The sequence below is a fragment of the Emys orbicularis genome, chromosome 11 (genome assembly GCF_028017835.1).
Source record: "Emys orbicularis isolate rEmyOrb1 chromosome 11, rEmyOrb1.hap1, whole genome shotgun sequence".
Classification (NCBI taxonomy): domain Eukaryota; kingdom Metazoa; phylum Chordata; order Testudines; family Emydidae; genus Emys; species Emys orbicularis.
Genome location: NC_088693.1, coordinates 21,366,371 through 21,378,966, shown reverse-complemented (window position 1 = coordinate 21,378,966; position 12,596 = coordinate 21,366,371). Strand labels below are relative to the sequence as shown.

General features: G+C 40.4%; 1 protein-coding gene across 1 annotated transcript in view; it reads left to right on the top strand.

The window, feature by feature from the left end:
- LRP1B (LDL receptor related protein 1B) overlaps nt 1-12,596 on the top strand; it is a 1,070,902-nt gene that overhangs the window by 553,864 nt on the left and 504,442 nt on the right. The window contains exons 19-20 of the mRNA XM_065413676.1: nt 9,178-9,258; nt 10,267-10,434. Coding sequence (XP_065269748.1) covers nt 9,178-9,258; nt 10,267-10,434 — 249 coding nt within the window. The remainder of the gene's footprint in view (nt 1-9,177; nt 9,259-10,266; nt 10,435-12,596) is intronic.

The window sequence follows — 12,596 nt, the reverse complement described above, 5'->3', positions numbered from 1 at the left end:
CAAGCTTCCAGGATTGCCCTGGAGTCTCCAGGAATTAAAGATTAATCTTTAATTAAAGAGTATGTCATGTGATGAAACCTCCAGGAATACATCCAACCAAAATTGGCAACTCTAATACTTACACAAAATCATAGTTTTGCCACTTCAGAGGAAGGTTATTTCTCCCAAGATGGTGGAGGGCTGAAAATTAGAGTGTGTCTGGTGGTTAGGGTCAGAAATCGGTACCAGGACCGATTGAATCCACACCATCACCTCCAAAGTACAAATATAGCAACTTCCAAGAGTCCAAGGAAGTAGTTTTAGAGGAAAAACAAAGGTAAAGTTACTGATTTTTATTAAGATTCACCAGCCTTTTGCTCTGATGTGGACTTAGTTCCTCACGCCCTGTCCAGGCCCCTGGCACAGTGGAGGAAGGTCTGCATGGGAAATCTAAATCTGCAACACATAAACCCCACAAAATTCTAAAAGAAATTCCAAGAGGCATAAGTCTCCTTACTGAGCACAACACATTGTGTGATAATAAAGATGACATATATCAAAGGAAAAGTTCAAGAGGAGGCACACTGATTCAGGGGAATTGGAGACAGACACTCTAAAGCCCAAGCTCAAATCAATAACAAATTATGCAGAAATTGCCAGAATGCAAAATCAATTGAAAAACCTGGCAAATAGAGAAAAAAAGATTTAATATAAGGTTAGTGGGTCTTTCTGAAGGAGGAGCTATGTTTCCTTCATAAATAACTTCATCAAGGAAATCTTTGCCACAGAGGACTCCGAGTTTGATGTTGAGATTGGAAGATCCCATCTCAATTCATTTTAATTAGCTCCTGTGCCTTTATCTAGGCCTTACAGGTGAACATAGCATAGAACACAGTTTTGAAAGGCTCCATGCATCCAGGTCCATGATCCAAGTCACTCCATGCATCTGAAGAAGTGGGTTTTTTACCCACGAAAGCTTATGCCCAAGTAAATCTGTTAGTCCAGGGGTCGGCAACGTTCGGCACGCGGCTCGCCAGGGTAAGCACCCTAGCGGGCCGAACCAGTTTATTTACCTGCTGACACGGCAGGTTTGGCCGATCGCGGCCCCCACTGGCCGCAGTTCGCCGTCCCGGGCCAATGGGGGCGGCGAGAAGCGGCGCGGGCGAGCGATGTGCTGGCCGCGGCTTCCCGCCGCCCCCATTGGCCCCGGACGGCGAACCGCGGCCAGTGGGGGCCGCGATCGGCCAAACCTGCCGTGTCAGCAGGTAAATAAACTGGCCTGGCCCGCCAGGGTGCTTACCCTGGCGAGCCGCGTGCCGAACGTTGCCGACCCCTGTGTTAGTCCTTAAGGTGCCACTGGACTCCTCGTTAGTTTTGAAAGGATATGATTGAAAAAAGGAAAAAAATATAGGAATCTAGTTTTAATGTACAAGTTGAATGCATCTTGCAAAAGTGATCTATTAGTCTGATCTGTATAATATTTGTATCTAAGACTTCAGTAAAAAGCTAAATTAGAAAAAGTCTCAGCTTTGCTTGAAACAAATGAAGCATGTTCATAACTAATTCCCATGCCATTAGCACATCTTCATTTGTCTCAGAGCAAACTTTGGCAGAGAAGTGCTGGTCCCTGAAAAAACAATAACAGACATCTTCAGGTAATAAAAAACAAAATCTCTAGGAATAATTGACAAAAGTGATCTCATCAGCATTTTTACTTTTCTTTTCGCCCTACCCCTTGTGCTGTACCAGGAAAACAGCTGCTTTTTTCAGTCTTTTGATACTTTCTCTGATCTCCAGTTGTATTGATTACTTGATGAAACTCTCTCGCCTTGTCTCATCTTTTGTTACCTCATCTGTGATTCTGCTTAAGCCCACTGCTTTCACTTAGCTTCCTTAAAAGATATCAAAATTCAAATAATAGGCATATCTACTGCACAAAAAGCAGCAGCACATGTAAATCTAACTCCAGAGATTCAGTGATTAAAACAAGTCATAGTCATAAGGAGATCGTTCATATTATTACACTTGTGTGTATTTAGAAAAACAAAGAACTCCTTTGTCATTGCAGGATTATTTCCTATAACACTGCTCTACAGCCAAAATGCTTCTGAAATAAATGTAGTCAAACTTTACTAATTCTGGGTCACTGAGAACGAAAATGATGCTTAAAATTGTTGATTGGCTCTAGCTTTCAAGATATGCTATTGGGTCAGTATATACGACCCTTGACTTGGGAATGGCGGAGGATAAGTGAGTTATAAAGGGAAGGGATCTCAGTTTAAACCAGAAATGACTAAAATACATCTTTGACTGGATCTATGAATAAATCTATGACTGGGTTTGGACAGTACTTGCTTTTTAGGCAAAACAATGAATGATGCAATCTGAAGCTGGTATTGCATCATACATGATATGAATTGCATCATGTTATTCCTAGAAGTCATGGATGATGCAATCATAACGAAGCTTACATCACTCTGCTGAACAAATTGCCCTATATCAGCTCTAGAAATCATATAGTGTCATGCTCTCTTATTTGTCAGTGTTTGATTTTGCAAAGGGACACATTTCTGTTTAGCCAAAGTGAGCAGAGATGCCTCGTACTTGTGTGAACAGTGCAGATAACTTCTGCTATGTTTGTGGTGAAGTGACTTTTGCATCACAAAAGCACAGTATAACCACTATGGTTAAGAAAGCCTATCACCTTTATTTTGGCTGCAAAATTGGAGATCAGGACAAGAGGTGGGCCTCACACATATGCTGCAACACTTGTGCAACAAATCTTCGCCAGTGGTTGAACAGGAAAAGGAAATCTATGCCTTTTGCAGTGCCAATGATTTGGAGAGAGCCAACAGATCATACCAGCAATTGTTACTTCTGCATGGTGCCTCCAGTTGGGAAAGGTGTGTCAAAGAAGAAAAAGTGGACTGTGCATTATCCAAACATTCCATCAGCTATACGCCCAGTACCCCACGGAGAAGGACTGCCGGTTCCTGATGCACCAGAATCATTCTCACTTGAGTCAGATGAGGAAGAGGATGAAACTTCTGGTCCTGAACCATCAATGTCACAGGACCCACATTTTCTCCCATCCTCCTCCTCTGAACCACACCTCATAACACTAGGTGAACTGAATGACCTTGTCAGGGATTTGGAACTACCCAAGAGTAAGGCAGAGCTGTTGGGCTCCAGACTACAGCAGTGGAATCTCCTGTCAGGTGATGTTAGGGTTTCCATGTTCCGTGACCGTCAAAAGGATCTTGTCCCATTCTTCTTCATGGAAGGTGATCTTGTAGCCTGCAACAACATCGATGGTGTGATGGCAGCCCTCAACATCGTTCACGATCCAGATGAGTGGAGACTGTTCATTGATTCATCGAAGACGAGTCTTAAAGCTGTTTTACTGCATATTGGCAATGTTTTGCCATCAATTCCAGTTGGTCATGCAGTCCATATGAAGGAAACCTATGACAACATGAAACAACTTTTGAGGTGCATAAACTATGACCAACATCAGTGGCAGCTTTGTGGAGATTTGAAGGTTGTTGCTCTCTTGCTTGGTCTGCAGACTGGATATACAAAGTACTGCTGTTTTCTCTGCGAATGGGATAGTCGTGCAAGAGATTCCCACTACATCAAGAAAGATTGGCCACTCCGACAGTCATTGGAGCCTGGGAGGAAAAGTGTTCAGCATCCACCACTTGTTGAATCAAGGAAGATTTTGTTACCACCCTTACACATCGAGCTGGGTCTGATGAAGAACTTTGTCAAGGCCATTGACAAAACACAAGCAGCTTTCAAGTACCTCCATGGAAAATTTCCAAGGTTAAGTGAAGCTAAGATAAAGGAAGGTGTCTTTGTTGGTCCTCAGATTCGTGAACTTCTTCGAGATGATGCATTTGACCATGCACTGCGTGGCAAGGAAAAGACGGCATGGAAAGCCTTCCAGTTAGTGGCAATCAATTTTCTCGGAAACAACAAGGCAGACAACTACAGGTTGTTGGTGGAAAACCTCCTCAAGGCATACAAAAGCCTTGGTTGCAACATGTCACTAAAGATACATTTTTTGCACTCTCCTCTAGATTTTTTTCCACCGAACTGTGGAGCAGTGAGCGACGAGCACGGCGAGCGATTTCACCAGGACATTGCAACAATGGAGAAACGCTATCAGGGCAAATGGAGCCCATCAATGCTTGCAGACTATTGCTGGACAGTGACAAGAGATGCTCCATTTAATGAATACAAGAGACAAGCCAAGAAGCGCTGAGTAGACACTGAATAGGACTAAACTATGTACAGAATAGTTTTTTGCCTTTTGTTTCCTAATAAATTTTATTTATATAACCCTTTTGCTGATTTTTAAAGTGTTACATAAACAGGACAGGTGAAATATTATCATGTAAAGCAACCATAAACACATGAAAAGACCTAGGTTTACAATTTATGATTAAAACTCTACTATCTACACAATATACATAGACATAAAATGTAAAAACTTAAATATCTTAGAAACAGTAGCCAATCAGCTGTTTTAATTGTCATATTTGAATTCAGCACATCAAAATACATAATAAATAGCACATTTTATCTCTGAAGCAGACGACTTCTCAAAAATTGTAGACCAGTGTAATATAGTCTCAATTTTTCTGTGTAGCTGAGTTTTAAACGAATGCAGAAGTCACAGTGTTTATTGGGAGACTATTTCATTGTCTGATAGATCACACTACTTAGAAAAACAGAAAACAGCTTTCTTCTTTTGCCAAAGATTCTATGCAGTTTCATCCCATTTTCCTTATACTCCTTTGGGTAGTCTCAAACATTTCCTTTCCATCCTTGGTGTTACTATCCTATACCCATTAGTGCCCTTCATTGTCAGTTAGCCAATAAATAGTTTTTTGTAGGTCCTGTCTATGATATAGCTGAGCTTGTTGGTTGCAAGACTAACTTTCAACATGGTCTGTTTCTACAGGCTACATAGTTAATGCTCAATTAGTAATTGTGACAAGTGCTCATGGTTTGTCCTTGCAAGAAGCCTGGAACAGTAAGTGGATGGGCACCTCTCTTCCCTTTTAAACCAGTATAACCAGTTCGGCTGGGCTTTTTTTCTCCTAGTTTAAACTCTGTGAACAATATGATAATCTATGCTTTGTCCACACTGCATAACAAGTTATAATTATAATATATATTATATTATAATTTACAACAGTTCTGCTCTACTCCTGTAACAGTTCATTGTATAAACACTAGCAGTCTGGACTACTGGAAGCCTGTTGTGTTGATTGTGTCCACATTCAGCACCCCCTCTTATTGTGGTACCAATATATCATGAATACTAATACCAATACCTGAAGCAGGGTTTTTTGGAGAATAATAATCCACACTTGGAGAGATTTAAGAAAAAATTTAAAATGTGAAATATATAAATTAGCATTTGTTAATGTCTGAAATACATTTATTTAAAAAATGTATCAGTATTATATAAAATATTACTTCTTTTAAACCAAGAAAAGCCTTAAAACTGCATGCATGGTACTATATGGAATGGAGATTTTGTATGCAAAAAATTACAGAAGTTGCACTAACTTAAAACAAGAAAGTAATTGGAATTACTGGAGTTTCTGCACAGAGTAGCTCCTGAAGGAGTTGCAGGAACATTGTGGGTTGGTGCTGGGAGGACCAAATGCAATGTTGCAACTGCAACACCAACATTTGCTCAATGCACTACAGGTGCAGAAGTGAAGTAAGCCAATGCCGGATACAAAAGTGCAGAGACTTGCTCCAAGGAAGTTCAGTTTCAGTGTTGCTGGCAGCACTTGTGCACCTTTGTAAATATTCTTTTGTGTGTGTGAACATAGGGCATTCAACAATTGTGGCAGAGGTTCCAGCACCAAAATATTCCAGTGTAGAAAGGGATGTAAATTCCATTGTTCCCTTAGCTCAGGGGTGGGCAAACTTTTTGGCCAGAGGGCCACATCTGGGTATGGAAATTGTACAGCGGGCCATGAATGCTCACGAAATTGGGGGTTGGGGTGCAGGAGGGTGCCGACTGGGGGTACGGGCTCTGGGGTGGGGCTGGGGATAAGGTGTTCGGAGGGTGGGAGGGGGATCAGCGCTGGGACAGGGGGTTGAAGCACAAGAGGAGGTCGGGGGGCAGGCTCTGGGTGGTGCTTACCTCAAGCAGCTCCCAGAAACAGCAGCATGTCCCCTCTCCGGCTCCTATGCAGAGGTATGGCCAGGCGTCTCTGCGCGCTGCCCTGTCCGCAGGCGCTGCCCCTGCAGCTCCCATTAGCTGTGATTCCCAGCCATGGGAGCTGCAGGGGCAGCGCTTGGGGTGGGGGCAGCGTGTGGAGCCCTGTGGCTGCCCCTACACATAGAACCAGAGGGAGAACACGCCACTGCTTCCGGGAGCCATTCGGAGTGGGGCAAGACCCCGTTCTCGCTCCCTGGCTGGAGTGCCGGAGTGCGGCAAGCCCCAGACCCCACTTCCAGGCAGGAACTCGAGGGCCAGATTAAAATGCCTGGAGGACCGGATGTGGCCTCGGGGCCGTAGTTTGCCCACCTCTGCCTTAGCTAGTAGTGATGCTTGATATGCATATCCTTCAGGTGGTCTATTCCCTACTCTGGGGTGGTTACCCAGATTTTTTCAGACTGCACTGACACGAACACAGCTAAGCATTATGGTAACGCTGGATGCACAAACTTGGTTTACACTTGGTATTGATATGAAAATAAAACTCTGGAGACAACTCAACTGTTTGTTCTAACCAAAATTGGATGAGAGTACAGTAACTCCTCACTTAAAGTTGTCCCGGTTAACGTTGTTTCGTTGTTAAGTTGCTGATCAATGAGGGAACATGCTCGTTTAAAGTTGCGCAATGCTCCCTTCTAACATCCTTTGGCAGCCGCCTGCTTTGTCTACCGCTTGCAGGAAGAGCAGCCCGTTGCAGCTAGCTGGTGGGGACTTGGAACCAGGGTGGACCAGCAGCCCCCCATCAGCTCCCCGTATCAGCTCCCCGCTCCCCTAAGTTCCCTGTGCAGCAGCTGCCTGCAGTTCAGCTGTGTCCCTCCCCCTGCCATGTGCTGCTCCTGCCCTCTGCCTTAGAGCTGCTCCCCGAGACTCCTGCTTGCTGTGGGGGGGGGGGAGGAAGAGGGGGGTTAATGTCAGGATGTCCCCCTCCCTCCTGCTCCTGCACCCAGCTTACCCCATCTTCCATAGAGCAGGGGGGACACACCGGGGCTCAAGAAGGAGGGAGCTTGCATCAGCTGCCATCTCAGCAAGCTGATCTAATGAACAAGGCAGTGTACTTAAGGGAAATGCGCATATCTCCCTCCATTCCTGCTGCCTTGTGTAGAGAGAGAGTTAACCCTTGAGGGCTCAGCCAATTGCTAGTTCATCATTTAGCATTAAATGAAATACCCCACCCTCTGACTCCTCCACCTCAACCAAGCTTCACAATCATCATCACTGTGTACCAGTATTACATTGTTTATTTAAAACTTATACTGTGTGTGTGTGTGTGTGTGTGTGTGTGTGTGTGTGTATATATATATATATATATATATATAGTCTTTTGTCTGTCTGGTGAAAAAAATTTCCCTGGAACCTAACCCCCTCATTTATATTAACATCGTTTCGCTTGAAGTCACATTTTTCAGGAACATAACTACAACGTTAAGTGAGGAGTTACTGTATTAGAAAAACATGGATAGACTTGGAGTTGTAGTGTGGCTGAGCCTTTACTTTGTAGCTCTATACATATTCCAGTGTTTTAGTTTCCTGATAGTTTTACTGGAATATATGTGAGAACTGTTTGTAAGTATTCACTCTTTAATGGTGACTTGCAATGTGTAACTGTCAAAGCAGTTTATTTCCTACTTGTAATTCTAATGTCTTCATGTCCCTTTGTATCACTTCTATATTTTCCAAGTGTTTCATTTCCTGCTTTTTACTAGCAGCTACATTGCAATCAAACGTTTTATGATAAAAGTGAACTTTTGAAAATATGATTTCTCACAGTTCAGACTATATTTCATCATTAGTATTATGACGCATACATTTGACAGGGTAGGGTGTAACTTTACAATTAAATTTACTTCAGAGATACTTCATTAGAAAGAACCAAGACACAGCTTTAACGTCACGGTAAATTTAAGTGAGTGAGTTGAGTGCCGGTTCTGTGCATCTCAGCATTAGCTAGAATCATCCTGCCTGCAAAGTGCTAAGTCAGGCAGAAAGCCCTCTGTGTGCTGGGGCTGGGAGGGCAAGGCAGGGGAGGGAATGGGTTTTGCCTAGGAATAGCTCCTGTCCCTCAGAATTGCCAATGCAGCATTTGCTCCCACCCTCCAGCACCTGGGACTCCCAAGCACTCAGGAAGCACAAGCACCCTGATTCTAACTGACCCTCAGTGTAAGAGCCCTTTGCACCTTTTTGCTCCCTTTTTTTTTAACCTCTTGCACAAGTGACCAGAATATAAGCTTGCATGTGATAGTGTAGTGCAATATGGCTTCTGCCTCATAGAGGTTTTGAATTAGTAACTTAATTTATAGCTACATTGTGGTGCCTTTACTCATGCTGAGTAGCACCTACTCCTCAAATAAACCCAAATCAGTGAATTAGAGTGAGTAATTTTCATATTTAGTTTTCAGGTATTGCATGGCATTTTTGTAACTTTATTCAAGAAAACTCATATCTTTGCAGAAAGATGTATTTTCAGATTTTCTCTACTATGTAAATCATATCAGATTTCATTGTCCTTTCTTTTTTAAAAAAAAAGTACTGAGAGGATGTTTTAACTCCTACTTTTCTCTGTATTCATGGAGAGAACAGCACTTTTGAAACATCTGCATACACTTTAGAGAAGCAGAGCATGTTGCTGCTTCCAGCTGTTGTTCATTTAAAGGAAACTGGATGAGCTGGTAAAGCTCCTTAGTGTCTGCTTGTTCTCCTAGCACTACAGCATTTACTGATTGTCCTTCAGCAGCAAATGACTAACCTTCCCTTCTAGTAACTAGGAGACACTCATTTAGAAGATGTTGAAATTATCTTCCTGAAGCAATGGCCACTTCAATAAGTGATTTAATGATTCTTCTGTGTCTTTGTGCATGTATGAGGGAGGGGACACAAATAAATGGGATACAAATTAAATCTGGTATAGTCATTAACACATTTCATGTTGGATACCTTCATATCCTTCACAGAATTCCCAACCTGTGAACCACTAACTCAATTTATATGCAAAAATGGAAGATGTGTTAGCAGCAAATGGCACTGTGACTCAGGCAAGTACCAAATGTTCAGTAAATCACTAAACTGATTTAATTAGGGGGCTAGGGTGTACTTTTGATAAAAATGCTCATTTCCTACTGGGACTGAGAGTAAATCCAGCTTGTAGCCCTGCATAAAATAAATGTAATGGCTTTATTTTATTGATTTAAGATCAAAAGTTGTGAAATTGAGGCCACACACCTGGGAGAAAACAGAGATAAGAATTGCTCTTAGAGTTAAACCTGGAACATCACTGCAAATCAACTGTATTATATTAGAATAGAATGTAATATGAGACAATATTTGGTTATAAGAATGACCAAGAATCAGAGCATTTCCATAAAATAAAATAATCAGTGGAATGTATGTTTGGCTGAACAAGTGTGCAAAGTGAGCTTTCGTGTTTAATGCATTATCTTTCCCTTTCTTGGGAATCACAATCACAGATTACAGGAATCATCATACAGTATAGAAATAAGGAAGCCCACTCCAACCCCCTTTTGACTAATAATTAATTAGTGTTTTTTCTCCAGTTATCTGTTTCTAAATGTGTAATGAGAGCCTTTGTCCTGTGTTATTTTAAAAGGCTAATTCTGACTTTAGATTTTCATTTTGGCCTTAAGTTATCTGAAACTGTTTATCTGCAGCCCATTCATCAGTCTAGTGCATGATTTTGTTGGGAATAAAACTAAGGACTTGTGTTTACCAAAACACAAGTCTTTACACTCAATTGCACAAAAGGGCCAGCTCCCATAGCAAAGGCAGGACAAGGAATTGCTCATAGTGACATAAGTAGTTCTGGTATGATCCAGCAGAGAAAGCAATATATAGAACTTTAACATACTGGCTATCACTTCTCTGTTTTCTTCTCAAGAACACTGTAGATATGAAAACAGTAAATGCAAGCATTGTTGCCTCCATTTATTAACGTTTCTCATGAGGGTCAGGCTTCTATTCAGATTTTGTACCGTTTAAAGTTGGTCTGGCTTTTTTTTTCTAATGTTGATTATGAATGTTCACAGATGACGACTGTGGCGACAGGAGTGATGAGTTGGGTTGTGTTCACTCATGCTCCAGTAACCAGTTCAGATGCTCCAATGGCAGATGTATACCAAGTCACTGGGCTTGTGATGGTGACAATGACTGTGGAGACTTCAGTGATGAAACCAAAACAAACTGCACCAAAGAAGGTTGGCTATTTTAATACTGTGATAAAGATTTGGTCTAAATGAATAGTGAACTTTCTCATCCATTGGAAAAGTGAAAGTGATTTAAATCGTTGGTGGCAGAAAACAGATATTTAAGACCCTCTTAAAGTGGTGATTCAAACAGGATATAAAGGGGGTAGGGAGTTAAGTCCTGGATAGCTCAAAGGACAAATCTTAGGGACAGCCAAACAGGCAGGCTGAAGATTTTGTAATGTTTTTGTTTTTGAGTTACTAGTAAAACCGAACTCTAGGAGGGGGTGATACTCTCTCCTTCTCAATTATCCTTTACAGGTAACAGGAGAGAGAAAAATAGTGCCAATCAATTAAACAAACAAAAACCTACCTTCTCCCTGGGGAATGGCAAGACCAAATGTGCTTCCCTAGGCGGCTGCCTAGTTTGCCTATAGCTAGAGCAGTCTCTGCTGAAACAAATCCAGCACAATGTCGATTTTTACTTCACTGAATTACACTGAACATGATTCTTGTCCTTTTAATAGAGATAAATGTTTCCTGGATCAAGATACAGTAGGCAAAGCAACATTGCTTAAGTTACCACTTTAATATCTGCGAGTATTTTTGCACAACTGTTTAGCTCAATATAATATTAAAATAATAGAATGTCCTATAATTATTTACATTTTACCAAAGAATAATCCCTAAAATTTCTTGTACTCAGTATTTATTTCTTATTCAAAACCAGTCAACCAAACAAAAAAACTTAATTGTGCTTTACAATGAAAACATATCTGATCTCCAATTTACGGTAGTCATTCTTTTGTTCCTACTGTTTGTTTTACTAAAAAGGCAACATCTACTGCCTCGTGTGGCAATTTAACAATATGAGCACATGTGGTGAATTTCTTAATTTTTCAATAGAAATTAAAGGAAAGCTTCCATTATGATGTCATTACTGACAATATTGGCCTTCTGCTGCGATTTGTGATGTAGCAAGTTTCCAAAATAATTTGATTACGTACTAAGATTTAATTCTCCAATCACAAACTACTCTGAAACCTCCAAATGTATAAAACCAGGGAAATATAGTTAAAATACTGTAGAAACATATTTGATCTCAGATACAAAGGAAATCACAAAAAATTATCTTTATTGTGCCATTGTAATTAAACTATGTGGTATTTGCAATATTTTCTATAGATTGAATAATTTTACAATAAAGTAAAATATAGCTGAATTGTAAAGTTGACTTTTATATGGTGCCCACTCTACCTACAGTTGTTAAAATGGGAGCTATCACTATGTTTTGAAGTTTTTATCCTGTTGCCCATATATAGGGGAATATAAGGTAAGACAAACATAATATTTTAGATATAAAAGCCATATTACTCAATAAAAAAGAAAATCAACAGAATATGTATGTTCCACTAGAAACCCTGAACCAAGTTTGTAAAGAAAGCGATGATAAATGTTGCACTAAAAGAGTCCCCAATTTATAATTCTACTATGTTTTTCTTAGCTAAACTGAGGAATGAAAACCTGGATATATTCTGCTGTTATAGCCCTGTCATTTTGTATCATCCGCTTAAATGAATTTTGAATAATTTTATTTGCACATCAGTTGGGTTCAAATCATGGAATTAAGCCTCAGCAATGAGGCTTTATTATTTTTGACATAACATTAACTTTAATTTAGTTTTCCTGTTTGTACTCATGTCATAAATTTGATCTTTCTAAGTCTAGTTCAGAGCAAAGCTATGAAGGATGTTTACAATTTTTAGTTAGTGGTAAGAACCTTGTGGAACTGTGAACACATTCTGCCCTTAGGTTTAATGGGAAAAATCAGAAAGGCTTGAGCATGCCTGTGGATGCACTCAGTATGCTTCCATGTGCTTTGTAAACAAAAACTGTAAATAGTTGTAGTCAAGTTTATTCCCCACTCCTATAATGCATGTAATTTTTTAATGGAGAGTAAAATGTATTTCTGGTTTGGAAAATTCCTTTATATGGTTGTGGAAATTTTTAATGCTGTGCATCATGACGTCTTCTTAAAATTAAAACAGAAAATTATTCATCTGCTTTTAACCTGTTTCCTTCATCTTTATTAAAACAATATTTAATTATCAAAACACTGTGAATTATTAAAAAGGAACTTGTATTTCTTAAAGTAATATACTTATGGTACGCCA